Source organism: Pogoniulus pusillus, chromosome Z (assembly GCF_015220805.1).
Source record: "Pogoniulus pusillus isolate bPogPus1 chromosome Z, bPogPus1.pri, whole genome shotgun sequence".
NCBI lineage: Eukaryota > Metazoa > Chordata > Aves > Piciformes > Lybiidae > Pogoniulus > Pogoniulus pusillus.
The window spans coordinates 102,387,606-102,410,400 of NC_087309.1; the positions used below are offsets into that span (position 1 = coordinate 102,387,606).

General features: G+C 43.5%; 1 protein-coding gene across 1 annotated transcript in view; it reads right to left on the reverse strand.

Annotated features, from left to right (window-relative positions):
* LOC135193138 (atrial natriuretic peptide receptor 2-like) overlaps window positions 1-22,795 on the reverse strand; it is a 52,149-nt gene that overhangs the window by 23,333 nt on the left and 6,021 nt on the right. Inside the window, exons 3-9 of the mRNA XM_064176651.1 lie at window positions 22,449-22,581; window positions 17,452-17,575; window positions 15,243-15,347; window positions 14,567-14,669; window positions 12,808-12,953; window positions 4,306-4,378; window positions 1,943-2,087 (exon numbers count right to left, since the gene is read on the reverse strand). Coding sequence (XP_064032721.1) covers window positions 1,943-2,087; window positions 4,306-4,378; window positions 12,808-12,953; window positions 14,567-14,669; window positions 15,243-15,347; window positions 17,452-17,575; window positions 22,449-22,581 — 829 coding nt within the window. The remainder of the gene's footprint in view (window positions 1-1,942; window positions 2,088-4,305; window positions 4,379-12,807; window positions 12,954-14,566; window positions 14,670-15,242; window positions 15,348-17,451; window positions 17,576-22,448; window positions 22,582-22,795) is intronic.

The window sequence follows — 22,795 nt, forward strand, 5'->3', positions numbered from 1 at the left end:
AGAATCACAGAATATCAGGTTGGAAAGCACTCCAGGGATCAGAACACAACCTTTTAAGGTTATAGTGAAGTTTAAATGAGATGGCCTAGCACTCTGTCAAGCTGAGTCTTAAAACTGACTACTGTAGAGTAACCCACTACTTCTCCTGGGAGATTATTCCGATGTCTAGCTGGGAGAAATGACTATCCAAAACAGAAGTCTGGCATATAAAACATGCCACAGCCATTATGTGGTACAGAAGTTCAAGACCTGCTGAGCCACTTGGACACCCACAAGTCCATGGGACCAGATGGGATCCATCCCAGGGTGCTGAGAGAGCTGGCAGCTGAGCTGGCCAAGCTGCTCTCCATCATTTTCCTGCAGTCCCGGCTCACCAGAGAGGTCCCAGGAGACTGGAAACTGCCCAACGTGGTCCCCATCCACAAGAAGGGTCGGATGGAGGAACCTGGGAACTACAGACCCGTCAGCCTGACCTCAGTGCCAGGGAAACTGATGGAGCAGGTTATCTTGGGGACAATAACTGCGCACCTGAGGGATGGCCAAGGGCTCAGGTCCAGCCAACATGGATTTAGGAAGAGCAGATCCTGCCTCTCCAACCTGATCTCCTTCTATGATCAGGTGACCCACTTGGTGGATGTGGGGAGGCCTGTGGATGTGGTCTATCTGGACTTCAGCAAGGCCTTTGACACTGTCCCCCACAGCAAACTGCTGGCTAAGCTGTCAGCCCATGGCTTGGATGGCAACACTCTGTGCTGGGTTAGGAACTGGCTGGAGGGCTGGACCCAGAGAGTGGTGGTGAATGGTGCCACACCCAGCTGGTGGCCAGTCACTAGTGGTGTCCCTCAGGGATCTGTGCTGGGCCCCATCCTCTTTAACATCTTCATAGATGATCTGGATGAAGGTATGGAATCAGTCATCAGCAAGTTTGCAGCAAGTTGACACCAAGCTGGGGGCAGATGTGGCTGGGTTGGAGGGCAGAAGGGCTCTGCATCGGGACCTTGACCGCCTGTACAGATGGGCAGAGTCCAATGGGATGGCATTCAATAGCTCCAAGTGCAGGGTGCTGCACTTTGGCCACAACAACCCCATTCAGAGATACAGGCTGGGGTCGGAGTGGCTGGAGAGCAGCCAGACAGAGAGGGATCTGGGGGTGCTGACTGATACCTGCCTGAACATGAGCCAGCAGTGTGCCCAGGTGGCCAAGAGGGCCAATGGCATCCTGGCCTGCATCAGGAATGGTGTGGTCAGCAGGAGCAGGGAGGTCATTCTGCCCCTGTACTCTGCACTGGTTAGACCACACCTTGAGTACTGTGTCCAGTTCTGGGCCCCTCAGTTTAAGAAGGACATTGAGATGCTTGAGCGTGTCCAGAGAAGGGCGACGAGGCTGGTGAGAGGCCTTGAGTACAAGCCCTACGAGGAGAGGCTGAGGGAGCTGGGATTGTTTAGCCTGGAGAAGAGGAGGCTCAGGGGTGACCTTATTGCTGTCTACAACTACCTGAGGGGTGGTTGTGGCCAGGAGGAGGTTGCTCTCTTCTCTCAGGTGGCCAGCACCAGAACGAGAGGACACAGCCTCAAGCTACGCCAGGGGAGATTTAGGCTTGAGGTGAGGAGAAAGTTCTTCACTGAGAGAGTCATTGGACACTGGAATGGGCTGCCCGGGGAGGTGGTGGAGTCGCCATCCCTGGGGCTGTTCAAGGCAGGATTGGACGTGGCACTTGGTGCCATGGTCTAGCCTCGAGCTCTGTGGTAAAGGGTTGGACTTGATGATCTATGAGGTCTCTTCCAACCTTAGTGATACTGTGATACTGTGATGCTGGATTTGGCCTAATGAGATAACTGCAAGCTTTTGCACTACCTATCAACTGTAAAGCAGCAAGAAACAAAATATTAAGGAACTGCAGAGTAGAAGGTACTGCAATATATTAGCAATGTATTGACTTACTATCTCCCAGTCTGGGTGAAGTACTGTTTCCTGGATGTGTTAGCAGCTGCTGTGCAAGAGCTCAGAGCGCTGATACAACTGGCATTGGAGTCACTGGGTAATGGAGGAGCACTCATGCTTCCTGTAGCTGTCCAAACTGTGCGATCTAAATGGCATGTGGGATGAGAAAAGGCATTTGAAGATGCATATTATTGCCAAGGTAGACACTAAAAATGCAGATAAGTACAGGAAATTATTCAAATTTTTGTATCTCAGGTAGTCTTATTAGCATTTAAAATGGAAAGCCATTGCATGGGATATATCTACTGCACAAAAAGTAGAAAAGAGGTAATTAATTGCCAGAGATCTTTCTCACTAATCCTCAGGATGTGATACGAATCTAGTTTCTCTGTTCTTGGGATGATCTCTTGCTGTTACTTAAATGATGAGGACAAAACCCAGGGAAGCAGAGCAAGCCCTGTGCCATACTTTAACAAGTCTATTTGGAGCTCCTAGAAGACTGTAAAGTACAGGGATGTGGGAAGTGATTCTGACACCAGAGAGAAGTCAGAGAAGAGCAACAAAACAGTCAGATGAAAAGAAAACTTGAAAGTATGTGTTTTTAATCTCTGATGACCAGCTCAAGGTAACAAAGTACATTTAAAAATAAGTTTAATGTAATTTCATAATATAATTTCATAATCTCCAGTTAAAAAATGAGATTTAGTCAATTAGTCTCAACACTGCTGAAAACTCTTGAATCATCCTGGTACCAGTATCCAATACATTGCTGCTGAGGAGGTTCTGCATCTCATCTTTTGTCAGGACTGTCATGTTCCCACGCCATAGTATTATTCATATGCAATTTTAAATTGTGTTCCAAGTAAGAGTGCGTGTATATACTTACATATAGTGCAATGCACCCAAATTGTAGTTATTTTGAGAATATAAAGTTGATTTTTCACAGTGCAGGCTACATACCCTGTGTACAGCACTGTTGGTGTGTTTCCATTAAGACAATCATATATTTCAGGCTACCATGGGTATCCCCTGGACAGTTCTGCCCAGAGAAGTCTGCCTTGTTTCCAAATCTCATCACGTTATCGCTTCTCATTACACTTCAAATGTTAATTATCACATCTAGATCTTCAACAGTATTGTTGCTTCACAGGCTGCTCTCCAAGAAAACTGTCTTTCATTTTGAGTTCTTCAATTTCATAGTCTCTAAGTGTTATTTTTGTCATCATTCTTCAAATTTCCCTCAGTCTCCTTCTATTGTTTCTCCTGTTTATGTCTTCCATCAGCTGAAAATTTGCATGCATTCCTTTTTAACATATTTAAAGACAATTTTCCTTGGGTGTTCCATTTCTATTTTCAAAAATCTGTATTGAGATTCAGTTTGGGTCACGTACTCAAATTAATTTCTAAGCCAGTATCTATTCTTTACAGCAACAATGATACTGTACCCATACTACACAGACACCAATCTTCAAGTCCAAAAGTATCTCTACTATATATTAACAGAAGAATGTCTTAATATTTCTACTGGCAACATAATGATATAACATAGATAAAGCAGACATGTTTCACAGTATCACAGTATCACAGTATCACCAAGGTTGGAAGAGACCTCACAGATCATCAAGTCCAACCCTTTACCACAGTGCCCAAGGCTAGACCATGGCACCAAGTGCCACGTCCAACCTTGCAGAGACAGAAAGTGAGAGAGTGTGTATCAGCAAAGACTTATCAGCTTCAGCCTTTCTACAGATCTACCCATTCTGAGCATATAGGCATTGTTTTCTTTCAGAACGCTAAAACAATAAATGTCAAAGTAAATAATCTATCTGGTTTATGTGCAGCATAATAAAGCATGCAATAACATCTGATTTTATTCTTAACATGCTTAAGTAGAACAAATTAAATAATATTTTATAGTTTGTCACATATAGCATACGCTGAGAGAAATTAAGATCTCATTATATCTCTCATTATATTTCTACAAGTCCAGGGCAATTTAGTGAGATGAATTACACAGAATAATACATCCAATGAAGCAACTCTAATTTATTTTGTCCCAGTCCAGACACCATCTATTTATTTGAGGATAGGCCTGTCATTTTTTTGAAGTAAAAAAAAAATCATAATTAAAAAAAAAAAAAAGGAAACTATTAAAATAAGTTTTGACACCTTAAGTTCAGCTAAATAAAAAATATTAGCGACCAGTTCACGGAGGTTACAGAGATGGAAATTCGAATATGTCTTTCACATGTTGGTTCACCTTTTGTAAGACCTTTAAAACATAAAGATACACTTATAATTTAGATTATTTCTCAAAATGATTGAGGAAAAGGATTATAGTATCAAAATGGCAAGTTACCAACCTTGTTTGATGCATGCAAAGTCTATAATCCAGCTTTCATCCCAAAGCATTTTCTGTTTCTGATATTGAAACCACTATAAAAATAAAATAAGTTAATTCCTGATGTATTTCTACTGAATTTGAAGGAATTAATTTGTTTTTCCAAATATGAAAGTTTATAAGTGTCCAAAGAAAATCTATTGTTTAAGCACCTATCACATATCTTGTAAGTAACATTAGAACCAAGAGTATTAACAACAGGCTAAAAGAAAACATCATGCAATAAGTATCTCAAAACTGCTACATTCTTTCTATAATTTCTACAACAGGAGCCAGCAGTGTGCACTTGCAGCCCAGAGGGCCAACCAGATCCTGGGCTGCACCAGGAGAAGTGTGGCCAGCAGGTTGAGGTGATTCTCCCCCTCTACTCCACTCTGGTGAAACCTCACCTGCAGTACTGCATCCCCATTACAGGAAGGATGTGGACATGTTGGAGCATGTCCAGAGAAGGACCACGGGGATGATCAGAGGGCTGGAGCACCTCTCCTATGAGGACAGACTTAAACAGTTAGGGCTGTTCAGTTTGGAGAAGAGGAAGGTCAAGGTGACCTTCTTGTGGCCTTCCAGTATCTGAAAGGGGGCCTACAAAAAAGCTGGGGAGGTACTTCTTAGGATATCAGGTAGTGACAGGACTAGGGGAAATGGAGCAAGGCTGGAGATGGGTAGGCTCAGGCTGGACATGAGCAGGAAGTTCTTCACCATGAGAGTGGTGAGACCCTGGAATGCATTGCCCAGGGAGGTGGTTGAGGCCTCACCCCGGAGGTGTTTAAGGCCAAGCTGCATGAGGTTGTGGCCCGGCTGAACTAGGGTAGGGTGTCCCTGCCCATGGCAGGGGGCTTGGAACTAGATGATTCTTGTGGTGCCTTCCAACCCTGACTGATTCTATGATTCTAATTTAATTACGTGTCATATTTTGCACTGGCCCAAACCTTTCCATTATTGTCAATACTTCTTAGGTGCTACATTAACATCTATCTCTGTTTGGGTATCAGATGAATACTTTACATCACCTTATGTCATGAAAATGTCCTCTGCTATGTAAGCACGTATGAAGAGAACACCTTACCACAACCCCAAGATAAGGTGCAGTACATCTTACATACTGTAATAAAATTAGCCCCTGATTCACTAATGAGGTCATGTTGTGTCAAATACTCTAGCATAAAGAATATTAGGTAGGGATTCTGTAGCTACATAGTGCAGAAGGCATTGTTCTAATAGCTCATTTTCTGTGTGTATGGCAGACAAAAGTAACATAGAAAGTATAAACACAGACCTTCAAAAGAGAAGCAGCATATTAAAGTATGCAGTTGTTACAACAGCAGGCAATGCCAAAATGTCAAAACAAAGTAGCGTTTTACCATCATTATAGTATTTTCTTTAGTGTGCAATTTAATAACAGGAGCCATGCATTCATCAAAACAGATAATAAGCAAAGAACATGGTGTGAAGACTGTGTTGATATTTTGTTAGAAACTTATGACAAGTACAGATCTTACTGAATCAAAACCAAAACATCCCATTTAACTCAAAAGGTTTCTGAGAAAAAGCATCTACATTTATCTTGCAAAGGTACAACTGAACGAAAATGCATTAGCTAGAAGTCACTGTTAGGATTGCTATAGACACCAATAACAAAGAAATTCTCTTCTCTACTTAAATAAAGAAGGCATTAAATTCCCTGATGGTTCTTTTTACATTACATTAATTAGTGAATTGCATAAAAGGATCTTTCCTATCTTGTTTACTTATCATCTAAACAAAACTTCATAAAGAGGAAAGATGTCACTGCAGAAGTTAGCAGGAATAAACACACAGAAATGAAAGAAGATAAAAACAAACCTCAAAGCCTAAAGGAAAACAGCAGAAATAATAGGTAAACTTTGCTACAAGACCTATAGATAAACCTCTGAAAGACTAAGAGACTCCACTGCTTTTTCTAAAATGCCAATTGATTAAAATTCTCTGAATTTATCATCTGTCCAATTACACATTTCAATGAGATAATTCAATTTTACAGGACAGTTACTACAAACTCATAGTGACAACTGTTATTCTCCTGTTAAGGAGAATAAAATACATTTATATAAGTATATTAATGGCAAGAGAAGGGGCAAGGACAACCTCCAGTCCTTATTAGATGGAGAGGGTAATATAGTGACAAAGGATGATGTCATGGAGGGCCTGTGGGCCCGAAAATAGGCTTATTTAAGCCTTGCCTTGCCTGGAAATGTTTTTCTGCCCAAACAAGAGGTAAACACATTAAATGGATACAAGGGGCACAACAGACCTGGTGCCACAAAGTCTGGTCTGCCAGGACCCCTGTTTGTAAACATGCCCAGCTCGTGCTTCCCTGGTGCAGGCCTATGTGATTCCCATATCTGGGGAAAGTCCAAGCACTCTGGCATTTGCCTATTATGGTAAAGTTTGGATGACTGCCAACCTGATTGGGCATTCTAGTGGCCAAAGGGCCATTAATCTCGGCCCACATTCAATAAATAGGGGTACACAGGTAAACAACGTGCTCGGACTCCCCCTGCATAGCTCGGACTCCCCTGCCTGCGTACTTCTTTGCAGAGCTCACTTAAGCCTGCCTATATATATGTGGAGCCCATAGTCTCCCAGCCAGCTGTGCACATTTGCATGCCACTGTGTTATCAGGACCAGATCCTGTATTGCCTGCCTTTACCTACAGAGCAGACTCCCAAGCAGCTGTGCACCCTGTTATATGCCCGCTGCCTTATCATTGCCTGGTAAGCACCATTGCCGCTGAGTTACTAGGAAGCGGACTCTGAATCATCTGCATGTGATCGGCCTGCTAGCCAGCTTTACACCGTGTTGAGACTGCATGACGTCCAACTCCAGCACCTGAGAACCTGCCTACGTATCCCTGGACAAAGCATCCAGAAGAAGCCAGCAGCACAAAGGCAGAGATTGCATCCGTCGCCAGGAGAAAAGGTCAGAGACTGTCATTTCTCCAGAAGCCGGGAAGAATCTCCTTTCCCCTGAAGCCAGGAGGATTCCAGCCCTAAAGTCCATGGGCAAAGACTCCCCTGAAGCTTGGACACTAGTAATAGACTGTGGTGTAGTCCCGGAGGGTGATTGATAATTAATAAGAATTGTGAGTAAATGCTTTAATGCCTCTGTAATATCTGTTGCCTCTGCCACAGGGCAGAAACAGTTTCCAGCCCACTCTGCTGGGCGAATAGCATATAGACCCCAAGTGGCATTAAGCCGCGGGGAAGATCTTCTCTCTGTTAATAGTTTGAATGTTTGCTAGTTATTAATAAGTTACTGTAGGTATTTATCCTAGAATGTTTTCATGACCATGTAAAATCCTTTTAATATTAAATATACAGTGGTTGGGGGTGGTGAGAGTTCAGAATATTGAGTTTAATAAATATATATTTTTATAGAATATTATCTTGCACCAATTAATTTCTCCCCTTCACCAAAACTGGCATAGGCAGCAGAATACCCCTTCGTGACAGATGAGGAAAAGGCAGAGGTGCTTAACACCTTCTTTTTGCCTCAGTCTTCAATAGTGGGACAGGTTGTCTCCATGTGTGATGGTTTGGGTTTTCCCTGCCTCCCCCCCCCCTCCCCCCCCCCCCACTTTGGAAGTCACCCAGACTAGACTCAGCCGGCTCTGGAAATTGAATGAAGCTTATATTTACATCTTAGCACAATATACGAGCAGATATTTACAGTATATACAGTTATAGACAGAAATATACAAGGTAAAAGGGTAATATGGAAACACAACAGCCCTCCCAGAAACCTAAGTCCCCAGGAGGGGCTCCCACCCACCCCTTCACTTTCCCCCTACCCCTTTCAACCTTACCCCAGTCTTGAGGAAGAAGAGAGGTTCAGCCAGGGGGGTTAGGAAGCAAAAGTGGATTGATTAAAGAAACGCAGGGTGCGGTTAGAAAGAGAGAGATGTAGCTCAGAGCTCCCGAGCAGGCAAAGTGGTTATCTATGTTTTTATTTCTTATTCTTATACATCTCAGCAAGCCAATAAGGGAAGTAGACATCATCACTGTTTTCCTTTCACAGCCGGTAATCTGGTTCTTCTCACCAAAACATTCTAGCTAGCTTCAAACTAGCTACCAGGACAACTGGACTCCTGAACTGGCAGATGGAGTCAGGGACCAGTATAGTCCCCCTGTAATCCACAAGGAAGAAGTAAGAGACCTGCTGAGCCACTTGGACCTTCACAAGTCCATGGGATCAGATGGGATCCATCCTAGGGTGCTGAGGGAGCTGGCAGATGAGCTGGCCAAACCACTTGCCATCATTTATCAACAGTCCTGGCTCACTGGAGAGGTCCCCAAAGACTTGAAACTGGCCAATATGATGTCCATCCACAAGAAGGGTCGTAAGGAGGAGCCAGAAAACTACAGACCTGTGAGCCTGACCTCAGTGCCAGGCAAGGTCATGGAATAGGTCATCTTGAGTGCCATTGCAAAGCACCTACAGGATGGCCAAGGGATCAGGCCCAGCCAGCATGGGTTTAGGAAGGGCAGGTCCTGCCTGACCAACCTGATCTGCTTTTATGATCAGGTTACCTGCCTGGTGAGTGTGGGGCAGGCTGTGGATGTAGTCTACCTGGACTTCAGCAAAGCCTTTGACACTGTCTGCCACAACAAGCTCCTGGCAAAGCTGGCAGCTTGTGGCTTGGACAGATTCACTCTGAAATGGGTCAAGAACTGGCTAGAAGACCAGGCTCAGAAAGTGGTGGTGAATGGTGCCACATTCAGCTGGCAGCCAGTCACTAGTGGTGTGCCCCAGGGATCAGTGCTGGGCCCAGTCCTGTTCAACATCTTTATTGATGATCTGGATGAGGGGATTGAGTCCAGCATCAGTAAGTTTGCAGATGACACCAAGCTAGGAGCAGGTGTGGATCTATTGGAAGGTAGGAGAGCCCTGCAGAGGGACCTGGCCAGGCTGGATGGGTGGGCAGAGGCCAATGGGATGAGATTGAACAAGGCCAAGTGCAGGGTTCTGCACGTTGGCCACAACAACTCCAAGCAGCGCTACAGGCTGGGGACTGAGTGGCTGGAGAGCAGACAGAAAGAAAGGGACCTGGGGGTACTGGTGGATAGTAGGCTGAGGATGAGCCAGCAGTGTGCCCAGGTGGCCAAGCGAGCCAATGGCATCCTGGCCTGTATCAGGAACAGTGTGGCCAGTAGGATGAGGAAGGTTATTCTTCCCCTGTACTCAGCACTGGTCAGGCCACACCTTGAGTCTTGTGTCCAGTTCTGGGCCCCTCGATTCAAGAGAGATGTTGAGGTGCTGGAACGTGTCCAGAGAAGGGCAACAAGGCTGATGAGAGGCCTGGAACACAAACCCTGTGAGGAGAGGCTGAGGGAGCTGGGGTTGTTTAGCCTTGAGAAGAGGAGGCTCAGGGGTGACCTCATTGCTGTCTACAACTACCTGAAGGGAGGTTGTAGCCAGGTGGGGGTTGGTCTCTTCTCCCAGACAACCAGCAACAGAACAAGGTGACACAGTCTCAAGTTGTGCCGGGGTGAAGTATAGGCTGGATATTAGGAGGAAGTTGTTGCCAGAGAGAGTGATTGGCATTGGAAGGGACTGCCCAGGGAGGTGGTGGAGTCACCGTCCCTGGAGGTGTTCAAGCAAAGCCTGGATGAGGCATTTAGTGCCATGGTCTGGTTGACCCCCCTGGCAGGGGGCAAGGGGGTTCTGTAAATTCCATCAGACTGGACTGAGGACCCTGGGGGTCCATATCTGCCCCACAGGCCATAGTTTGAGGACCCCTGCTCTATCACAATCCTGGTTCCCTCAGTCACTCCTTGTAAGGCTTGTTTTCCAGGCTCTTCACCAGCTTTGCTGCCCTTCTCTGGGCACATTCCAGCAACTCAATGTCTTTCTTATAGTGAGGGTCCCAAAACTGAACACAGTACTCAGGGTGCAGACTCACCAGTGCTGAGAAGAGGAGTGCAATCACTTGCCTATTCCTGTGGGTTCCACTATTCCTTCTTGGCCACCTGAGCAAGTTGCTTTCTAATGTTCAGCCAGCTGGCAAACAGCAGCTCCAGGTTCTTCTCTGTGAGACAGCTTTCCAGACATTCTGCCTCAAGTCTGTAGCATTGCCTGGGTTGTTGCGACCCAAGTTTCTGAAACCAGCCAAAGCCTACCTACCAGAAGTCTGAGATGGCAGTTCTGCTGAAGCCCTCTTCTCCAACAACTGGGATCTCTGTCATCTCATGACCACTCTGCCCAGGATGGCCCCTAACCGTTACATCACTTACAAGTCCTCCTCTACTCACAAGAAGCAGGTCCATCAGGGAGCCTTGCCTAGGTGTCTCCCTCACAAGCTGTGTCAGGAAGTTCTCTACACACTCTAGAAACCTCTGGGACTGCTACCTGCTCTGTTACATTCCCAGCAGATGTCAGGAAAGTTGAAATCATGCATGAGAACAAAGGATTGTGATTTTCTCAGATGCCTAAAGAATATTTCATCTGTCTCTTCATTGTGGTTGGGTCTGTAACAAGCGCTCACCAGGATATCTGCCCTGTTGGCCTTCTCTCTGATTCTTGCCCATAACCCTATCATCACCATCTCTAACCTCATTACAGTCAAAACACTCTCTGACATACAGGACCACCTCATTGCCTCTCCTTTGTTGTTTGTCCCTTCTGAAGAGTTTGTAGCTATTGCTTGTGGCGCTTCAGTCATGTGAGACATCCTAGCATGTTTCTTTGGTGGCCACTATATCATAGTGCACAATGACTTCCAGCTTCTCCTGTTTTTTTTCCCCATGCTGTGTCCATTACTGTAGATGCACTTCTGTTTGTCTAAAGATCCTGCCACCTTTTTGCAGAGAGAAGTCCTAACTGGCTGCTCTTGGGTGCTCCTGTGATGGCTAATTCATCACTAACCCTAGTATCTTTAGTCCCCACCTCCACTGATATGGACAGATTAACAGACCTCACTAGAACATTATCTCTTAAATATTGCTGTGCTGCCCTTGGGTTTATTTCTACCAATCCAGGTTTTGTACTCTACACTCTTCCAATCTAATTTAAAGCTCTTTAAATGAGCCCTGCCAGCTGCTGGACTAGGATCCTTTTCCCAGTTTGAGACAGGTGTATCATATCCATTGCCAGCAGGTCTGGTGTCCTGTAAATCAGACCATGATTAAAGAACCCAAAGTTCTGCTGGACATACCAGAGCTAGGCATTAATCTGGCTCTTCCTGTTTATTCCCTCATCACTTCCCACAGTTAGAGGGATAGAAGAGAACATGACTTGTGTTCCTAATCCCTTAACCAATCATTCCAAGGCCCTCAAGTCTCTCTTCATTGCCCTTGGACTTCTTTGCCTTTGGACTTCTTGTCATTATTTCACCACTGCCTACCTTAAAGATCAGCAGTGGAGAGTAGTCTCAGGGCTGCACTAAGGAAGGAAGCTTTCTTTTCATGTCAATAACCCAGGCTGCTGTTAGACAGTAGAGTTCCAGAAGACATGGATCTGGCCTGCATATTGAGCCTTCCACTCCCTTCAGTAGGGAGTAAACTATGGCAGTGATAAACCCTTGTTGTGAAATTCAGAAATATAGGCTTTTTTAAAGATACAGACACATATGGAATATAGATCCTCTTTCACAGGATCACTGGGAAGTAAAAATCCATGATAACCTGCAGCCTCTTCTTTACACAGTCATTTTCATTCAAATGTATCCAAAACTACTTCTCCCATGTTCATACACTCTTCTCTCCTCATTCCCCTTTTGTTTTAACTTCACAAAAAACTATTACGTAAAACAAACCACTTTGATCCATACCAGTTCAGTTACACTTAGAGAATGAGCCTATCACAAACCACCACCAAAAACCAAAACAAGCCAAACTCCAAAAACCTTCAAACTCTAAATCAAACCCAAAACCCCAACCCACCAACCAACCAAAACCAACAAAAAAACCCCAAACAAACAAACAAGAAAGCAAGTAAACAAACAAAAACAGAAGAGAGAAAAAAATATTTTCTCATTATTTCTTATGAATGTCACAAATTGAATGTTTTCCATCAGAAATTCTATCTGGACTCTGAGATTTAATGGCCTCTGGTGGAGCTAATCCCTTCATGAATTTACTTAATTAGTTTCTGAATTCACTTATACTTCTGGCCTCCATAGGGGGTTGGAGCAGTTAATTTCAGAACAGAGTTTTATTATGTGTGAAAAGTACTCTCACATTACTGGAATCTCCTAGCTCTTATGCTGTGAAAAAAAATCTTCTTTTTTTACCATTATGTGTTCATCCCTCTGTTACATTCCTTTTCAGTCTTCTCTCCTACAGGATGAAAACTCCCAGCCTAGTGAGTCTCCATTTCTTTCTGCTGTCTTCCGTAGGCCACAGGTTCTGCATGCAGAAGCAAATCTACCCCTCCACTGCAACTAAAACATAGAAGTGGAACAAAGTAGGACAGAAAGAATACTTACTGTGACTGTCAAAATGAAGCCAGCACAGACTAAACATATTGGTAAGGCAATTGCTATCCTAGCATCAGTAGACAGTGGACATTCCCCACAATCTGCTGGACAGGTATAGCAGTCTTCTTCTTCCTCACAAAAGCCATCTCCACAGACTGATTAGAAAAGAAAACATTTATCAGACTATTTTAAGATACTTTATCCACAAAGTTGTACCCAAATTTAAATGTATAGTTCCTGGGATGGGACATCACAGGGCACCAGAAAGAATACATACTGAAGAATCCAGAAATAGCAGCCCACCAGGTGAAAGAATAATCTGAATTTTTAAGGTGGTACAGAATGTCTCTGATCATATTAAATTGTTAATGACACTGAGGTTGGACTAGATGACCTCTGGAGGTCCCTTTCAACCCACTCTTCTATGATTCTAAGAGCAGAGTCTTTTATACGTTTTGTGTATAAAACACTTAGTCACTACTTTGCTTTTCATGGGCCATCTGTTTTTCTGTGACTTAAAATTCTTCAAGGTACATATTGTCTTTTGTATTATCTGTACTTAATTCAGCCCTTGAGCAGCAGCAGATGCTAGTTACTGCAGAATGAAATCTTGCAATCTATACTTCAAGGATTTCTTTTTCTCCAAGGTTTTATGAAAACTATCAAAACCATCAAACAAAAGCCCTGAAGGCCAAAACTACTTCTCCCATGTCCTCAATGGTGTTTCAATTTTACCTCTATGACTAAACTAATATCACAGTACTTCAGCCCTCTGAGATGAGCTGAAAGCATTTTTCTGTTGCTATGTAATGCATTTTCTTAAAAAAAACTCAGCAAAATAAAGTCTTTTGCTCAATAATAATTCTGCCTCAATCCACTGAATTCCAGTGTAATACCAGGAAAATCACAAAAGTCACTTTCTGCCTCAGGGGTAGAGTTGCACAATTTATTTATTTGTTTGTTTGTTTATTATAAACAGTAAGTTTCCTGGAAAACTCAGCTGCAGCTGTCTTGAAATGACTAGCAAAATCTATAGCTAAATACTTCCAGCCACATTTGAGTTTTCTTGGTTCTTTCTCCTCCCCCTTCCCCCCCCCCCCCTCCCCCCCCTTTTTTTTTTCACCATAACATTGGCAAATATACTTTTGTCTTTCAGAAGAATACCTACCAAGGCTACTGTGATGACATTTGTGCTTTACCCTGTATTTCACTTCAGGTTATGTGTTTAATTTATTAAATAAAATCCACTTTTATATTTTTTCATTGCTGAGAGAATTGTTGCTGTTACTTCTGCTTCCTTGCATGTGGCTCTGCTAGAATGAACAAAAGACTTATGTCTTTGTGAACAACTGAATTTTGATGTGAACAAGAGCACCAAGATGGATTCCTACCTTTCCAATATTCTAAGGATAGTCTGCTCACCTTCAGATGAAGTGTTCAGAGCCACAAAATATAGTAATAGGCAGATTATTTTCACATCCCCATCAACTGCAGAAAGCCCTTGTAGTATCTGAAGCTGTTGGCATAGGTATCTGACTTCATTTATTCGACAAGAGTAGCTTCCTAGTCTTCCAGATTCAGAGAGGCTCAAGCACTTTTTCAGATACTCACTGTTATCTGAAGAAGAATTTTTGGAAGGCTCCTAGTATTTTCAATAGCAAGGATGAACAGGAGTCTCTTTTGCTCTTGGTAACCATGTAGGAAAGACAGAAGCATTGAGGCTCACAATCACTAAGTGTTTTCCTTACATCTTCATTTTATATCATACCTACTGCAGGAAGGACTGTGCTTTTTGCTTCCAGAGCAACTTGCATTCTTCCAACTCTGATGTGTGCAATGAGAGAAGTCACACCCACATGGACTAGAACAACCTGCCAAACAAGTGTACAAAGCATACAGTAAGATATGACAGCAACAATTATCTAATTGTGATGTCTTGCAAAAGAACGTGTGCATTTTTCCAACACAAGGAAGGACAGGTGTTCTTGATTGAGGAGACAAACAGAAGCAGAAGACAGAACTCCTGCGGGAAAAGCAGGACCGATTTTCCCCAGCCCTCACGATGTGTATTCTTCTGACCAGGCGGGGCGGGGCTATCAGTCTGTGCATTCCTTCTGCCGTATTTGCCTTCCTGTTACTTCTGCTGGGTAGAGGCCCCCTAATGACCATATTGACCTGCCACACAGTCCGGTCAGTAGTGCAGTATAGTGATAGTTTAGGTCAAAATGGACAAACTAGGCTGTTCTGTTTCTTCTCACCCCCATTATTTCTACTACCTACCTCAGGAGTAATGATGTGAAAAGTCATATGCATCACTTACACACACCTAACAGCGTCAAATAAATGAGGCAGGGAATGTGTACATGAACTGCACCAAACTAGTAGCCAAACTAACTGAAAAAAATCTAACTAGTTAAAATATTTTATGCAATAATATACTGTACCTTGGCAGTCCAGTTTCTTTGGCTCATTTTGCCAGCTGTAGACAAAGTGTGAGTAAATATCTGGCCATCGTCTGGGATCCATGGACCACATATTCCTCCTCTACCCTGTATGACACATATAGGTGGCATTAGTAATCATGACACAATCAAAGTCCTATCTCTTCCTCTTTCACTTAAAATGGAATGTATTCTGTAAGAGTAAAAAGATCTACTAAAATAAAAAAAACCAAAACAACCAAACCAAACAAACCTGAAGACCTACTAAAGTACCAAAGCAATCTACTAAAATACCAAAGAAATATGGTTCTGTGATAAAACAAAAAGTAAGTGACAAGTAATTATTCCAGTACTGAGTTAAAATCTCACAAATGTTATTTTTTAAAGTACAAGAGACAAAACGTGGTGCTGAATTTAAACTGTAGTAATTCTGTGAAGCAAATGCACTTTTCCAGGATCTGCTATATTAGAACCAGAATCACATCCCACTTCTAAAGGGGTTTTACTGCAATTTCACTTTTTATGTGGCTGCACATATACCTGTCCATATATATATATATATATAAATATATACACAAATGAGGAAGAAAGGCATTTCTTCTGTGTCTGTTTGCAGATCACTCCTCAGTTAAGCTGTAAACCTCCCAGTAATTGCAGCCATAGAACATTTTGGCTGCCCCAAGCTCTTGCTTTTTTTTTTTTGTTTGTTTGTTTGAAAGGATTAAGTCTATATCCTAACTCCAGATACTTCTTCAGGCACTTCTTTCAAAGCACTCTAAGAAACAGAACAAATCAAAAGCAACTGAGTTCATGTTAAATAAGACAAATTTTTTTAAAGTCATAACACTGAAAAACAAACCTCAAAACCAAATCCCAATCAAAACCAACAAAACCATGCAACAAAATGTCCTCTCAAATAATGGAAAAAGCTTGCTTTGAAATGGATGTTCAGTTTTATGCAATGGTTCTCATGGCATTCTTGACATATGATAGCCAAGCTGCTTAGATTTCTTCAAAGAACAAATGGAAATATTTATAGTATTACATGGAAGCAGGACAATGCGTATTGGCTACATACTTTCACTTTTCCACACCTTAATTCCAAGCAGAACTAACTGTGAAAGAAACAAACAATGGAGAGGTCACCGAAGTGGTAGGATCTTGATCTCTGCAACAGTTCTAAACAAATTTTTTGATGTAATTGGATTGCTCTTTTAAAACAAAGTTTTGGCATCAGGTAAGGCCATTGGGGAATCATTAATTAAACAGCTCCTCAGGAAAGGATTACCAGGAAGTAAGCCAGAGCTCCTAAGGAGACACTAAACCTTCACTCAGAAGAGTACATGAAACAGCTGCAAGCTGTGTACACTAGGTTTTATATTATGTTTGATCATGAAGAATATGCCAAATTGCCAGGAGGGAGATCAACAGCATGAACATTATTATGTAGGATGAGGCTTACCTCAGAGATTAAAAAAAAAAAACAACAACAAACCAACCAACCAACCAAACAAAAAAACCCACACAAACAAAAAACCCCAAACAAACCCCTGTCCAAAACTGTATTGTTATAGTAAGAACTTTAACCATGCATTCAAAAAGGGCTAGGCTCTTATAGCAAGCCAATCAGACAGGTTAAGAATGAGTTCTGCTTACACTGCATGAACAAACCCTGTCATCCTGTATTCAGTGGTGATTTTTTTCTCCTGTGATCTAATAGAGAATAAAATCTTTGCATCTCAGGATGTTTGTATACATGCTTCAATTGTAGAAGTCACACCCTGTGACACCTCATTCAATTCAGTAATTCAAGTAAGTAATTCGGGGGCCCTCTGCAGAGACAGCCACACCTCTGGCTGGCAATTCAACATTCTTGCTTTAGAATTAAATTGTCTCTTTTTCTCTATTGAATGTACAGAGTCCTGAGTCAAGTAATCTCAAAGAGATGAAACAGGTCACAATAAACATGAAAGATTCTGAATACTGCCTCATCAAAAAAAATAACCCAAAACCCCAACACTGATAGCTATGCAATCTCAGCATCAATGAAAAAACATTCTAAACTTGATGTAGTTCCTCACAGTGGTTTTAGCAAACTATAGATGTAGTTTAATTATAATCACAGATAGAAGTTGTTAACTTGAATCCAGTCAGTACGATGAAGTTCCATCCAGTAGTAAGAACAGAGCACATACTGCACCATTACACTAACCATGAAGGCCAAAGGACAGGAGTGAATGTTGGCGTGGTGGACACAGCAGTTCTCCTCATCTGCATCTTTCCAGCTGGCAGGACATTCGTGCTCCTCACAGAATTCCTTTGCAGCAGCAGCGTTGCTAGCCAAGCAGCAAAGAGAGGGAGAGAAACTTTCATATTCACTCCTCATTCCCCAAAATTACAACAAGCACATGAGAGCCTGTCCTTTGTCCTCCTATTATTGGGTCCAAAAACATATGCAGTGAAATACAGGTACACTATTTCTTTCTTTTTTGTTTCATGTCTGGTTGAAGTGCTCCTAGAACAATGGAGATTGCTATCAACTGAATCACTGTCTACTGCCATGCAGCAGGGGCTTCTAGCAGATACTGCACCACAAGCAGGTACCAGTCTCCACTTCTCTTGCCAGACTGACTTCATGACCAGATGGGATTACCAGACACAGAAGAAGATACCGTTACTCTGCTTACACAATCAGAAATATATATAATATATAATTCTGCTGGGATGCCATGACACAGTGGCTATTACTGAAACTTGGTGGGATGATGCCCATGACTGGAACGTAGGGATAGATGGGTATAAGCTCTTTAGGAAGGATAGGCAGGGAAGGAGAGGAGGAGGCATTGTCTTCTATATCAGTGACCTGCTAGAATCAGTGGAGCTCCACCTGGGGAAGGATGATAAGCTGGTTGAAAGTGTATGGGTTAAAATGAAAGGAAAGACAGGAGAGAGTGATGTTACTGTAGGGGTATGCTACAGGCCATCTGAACAGCAGAACCAAACAGATGAGGTCCTTCACAGGCAAATAGAAGTGGCTTTCAAGCCCTGGTCCTCATGGGGGACTTCAACCACCCTAACATCTGCTGGGGGGACAACATAGCAAGGCATCAGCAATCCAGGATGTTCCTGGATTGCATAGATGACAACTTCCTCTTCCAAATGGTAGAGGAACCAACAAGAAAAGGTGCTATGCTGGACCTTGTTCTCACCAACAGGGAAGGGCTGGTGACTCATGTGAGGCTCAGGGACAGCCTTGGTTGCAGCTGAATTAAAAATCCTCAGGGCAAGCAAGAGGATGTGTTCTAAGCTCACAACCCTAGACTTGAGGCATGCGGACTTTGATCACTTCAAGGAGCTGCTGGCCAAAATATCATGGGATGAAGCCCTAGAGGGAAGAGTGGCCCAGGACAGATGGTCAGTATTCAAGGATCACTTCCTCTATGTCCAGGAGCAGTGCATAGCTACAAAGAGGAAAGCAGGGAAGAATGTTAGGAGGCCTGCCTGGTTGAGCAAGGAGCTCCTGGACACATTGTCACACAAAAAGAAACTCTACAAGGAGTGGAAGAAAAGACAGCTGGAATGGGGCGTATATCAGGAAGCTGCCTGAGCAGCTGGAGATCTGGTTTGGAAAGCCAAGGCAGAGTTTGAATTGAAACTTTCCAGGGAAGTCAAAGGGAACACCAAGAATTTCTACAGGTATACTAATGGCAAAAAGAAGCCTAGGGAAGGTGTGGGCCCCCTCAGAAAGGAAACAGGTGAAATGGTCACAAGTGACATGGAAAAGGCTGAGGTTCTCAATGACTTCTTTACCTCAGTCTTCACTGCAAAGGCCTCCAGCTGCACTCCTGGAGCCATGGAAGATAACAGCAGGGACTGGAAGGAAGAACTGCCCATCATAAGTGAAGATCAGGTTTGTGATCACCTGAAGAACCTGAAAGTGCTCAAGTCCATGGGACCTGAGGGAATACACCCATGGGTGCTGAGGGAACTGGCAGATGAGGTTGCTAAACTCCTCTCTATTATATTCCAAAAGTCATGGCAGTCTGGTGAAGTCTCCACTGACTGGAAAAGGGGAAACACTTTCAAAAAGGGTAGAAGGAGGAGCCAGGGAATTCCAGGCCAGTCAGTCTCACCTCTGTGCCCAGTAAGATCATGGAGCAGATCCTCCTGGAGGCATTACTGAGACAGAAGAATAGTGAAGAGGTGATTGGCTAGAGTCAGCACGGCTTCACCAAGGGAAATCCTGCCTGACAAACCTGGTGGCCTTCTATGAAGAGGTCACAACATTAATAGATGAGAGGCAAGCAACTGATATCATTTACCTGGACCTGAGCAAGGCCTTTGACACTGTCCCACACCACATCCTGGTCTCCAAGCTGGAGAAACATGGGTTTGATGGGTGGACCACTACATGGAAAAAGAACTGCCTTGAAGGCTGCACCCAAAGAGTGGTTGTCAATGGGTCTATGTCCAAGTGGAGACCAGTGACAAGTGGAGTCCTTCAGGGATCAGTCCTGGGACCAGTCTTGTTCAACATCTTTGTCAGTGACATGGACAGAGGCATTGAGTGCACCCTCAGCAAGTTTGATGATGACACCAGGCTGTGTGGTGCAGCAGACACGCTGGAGGGAAGGGATGCCATCCAGAGGGACCTGGACAGGCTGGAGAGGTGGGCACAAACCAACCTCATGAGGTTCAACAAGACCAAGTGTGGGGTCCTGCATCTGGGTCGAGGCAATCCCAAGCACAAATACAGGCTGGGCAGTGACTGGCTGGAGAGCAGTCCTGAGGAGAGGGACCTTGGGATGCTGGTGGATGAAATGCTAAACAGGAGCCAGCAGTGTGCACTTGCAGCCCAGAGGGCCAACCAGATCCTGGGCTGCATCAGGAGAAGTGTGGCCAGCAGGGCCAGAGAGGCGATTCTCCTCCTCTACTCCACTCTGGTGAGACACCACCTGGAGTATTACATCCAGTTCTGGAGCCCCCATTACAAGAAGGATGTGGATGTGCTGGAGCATGTCCAGAGAAGGGCCATGGGGATGATCAGAGGGCTGGAGCAGCTCTCCTATGAGGACAGACTTAAACAGTTAGGGCTGTTCAGTCTGGAGAAGAGGAGGGTCCCAGGTGACCTTCTTGTGGCCTTTCGGTATCTGAAAAGAGCCTACAAAAAAGCTGGGGAGGGATTTTTCAGGATATCAGGGAGTGACAGGACAAGGGGAAATGGAGCAAAGCTGGAGATGGGTAGGCTCAGGTTGGACATGAGGAGGAAGTTTTTTGCCATGAGAGTGGTGAGAGCCTGGAGTGGGCTGCCCAGGGAGGTGGTTGAAGCCCCATGTCTGGAGGTGTTTAAGGTTAGGCTGGATGGGTCTCTGGCCAGCCTGATCTAGAGTAGGGTGTCCCAGCCCATGGCAGAGGGGTTGGGAAGTAGATGATCCTTGTGGTTCCTTCCAACCCTGAGAGTAATAATTAAAAAAAAAAAGTGTCCCTATGTACTTTTGTTCTCTGTGTTTTCAGCTATACATATTCACCTATGCCTGTGATTCATACATATAACTGAGGTCCAGTCTGAATGGTTGCTCCATAACCCAAGCTGCCACAGAAATTAACCATGCTGGGCAATGTGCCCTTGTGGCCAGGAAGCCCAGTTCCATCCTGGGGTGTATTAGAAAGGCTCTGGTTAGTAGGTCAAGAGAGGTTCTCCTCACCTTCTACTCTTGCCTCGTCTGGAACACTGTGTTCAGTTCTGGGCTCCTTAGTTCAAGATGGACCACAGAGACCTGCTTGAAGCAGTCCAGCACAGAGCCACATAGATGATTAAGGGAGTGGAACATCTCCCTTGTGAGGAAGGGCTGAGGGAAATGGGACTCTTCAGCTTGGAGAAGAAGAGACTGGGAGGTGACCTCATCAATGTTTATAAAATACACAAAGGGCAATTGTCACTCTTCTCAGTGATGTCCAATGATAGGACAAGGGGCAGTGGGTGCAAGCTGGAGATGCCATGTGAATGTAAGGAAAAAAATTTTCACCACGAGGGTGACAAAACACTGTAATGGGCTGCCCAGAGGGGTTGTGGAGCTTCCTCTGGAGATACTCAAAACTTGCCTGGACACATTCCTGCGTGACCTACTCGACATGATCCTGCTATGGCAGTGGGGTTGTACTAGATGATCTTTCAAGGTCTCTTTCAACCCCTAATGTTCTATGATTCTGTGAATTACATCAGATACATTTCCTCAAACCAAAATACGAATAGACTGTTCTGCAAACCAAGGTAGGCCTCTGAAAAGTTCATCCCTAAAAGATAAACGTGGCTTTTGGAACTATTACTGTCCACAAATTTCAGAAAATATAATAAAAATACTTTGTAAAACTGTGCACAAGTGATCAAAAGCCAATATAAACTTTTATCCATTGCAAATGGGTTCCAGGTGATCTTTCAATATGAAAAAAAAAATATCTCTGAATAACAGGTTTTACAATTTGAACTTTACAATGCAAACATTCAGACTGGCAGAGAAAAATGTGAGGTTTTCCATGAACATCTGTTACACTAACCAAGAACAGAACAGTAAGAAGGGAATTGCAGCTGCAGCCTCTGTCCCAGAAATTGCTATAAAGCAAAAACTGTAAAATCAAGGTGTAATAGCCTTTTAGTGATCTGGAGTTGTACACATAAACATTCTATATTTAACTTCTATTGTCTACAGTTACCAGCACAGTCTCTGAAATGATATGTAAGATTTTGGCTGATTTCATTCCCAGAAGAATCAAAAGACGTTCATCACTGAATTAAGTGAATTTTAAGTTTGGGCCAGCCTCTTTTTCATACCCATCTTGTGCACTTGAGACAGGATTAAAATGAGTGTACAACACAGTTATTCTGGGACATTTGAGTAAACTTCAGTTGTAAATTCCTTGTGTAAAGAAGACAAGAAGTAATCAGATTTACACTGGGACAGCAATGCAGTTAACATGACGACACATTCTGTCCTTGATCATGTATGCAATCATGTCATGATGGCCACTCAGAAAGCAAAGTCATTGCAGAGAAGAAAATACAAGAGCAAACAGAGCTATAAGAGATCTCATGAGATGCAAGAAATCATTGAGAAGCCCTGGAGGCTATGTTCCAATTATGTTACTGAAAATGTACATACATAATCCCTGGATATTCATGACCATAAAAACATTTTTTCTAGGAGCTCATACCTGTGAGAAAGGATTCCATTTTGCACTGCATATTGATAAAAGCTGTCTGAAGCAAAGACTGCATAGGTCACATTGAAGAATTCCCCACTTACAACCTTTTCTGGAGGCCTTTGTATCCACACCATCTCCAGGCCTAGAAAGAACACAACAATCATATTTGCTATTAATTTCTACCTTAGAGATGCATGCAAATGTACAACTTTCTCTGTAGTAATTTTAATCTGTAGTTCCCATTGGTTTAAATGAGCCAAAAAGAGCCACCCATTGTAGTTGCTGTATAAATAAATACAGATGCATATTAATGGAACAGTTTTGAAAGAATCACGTTGTTGGAGAAATGTGGGAAT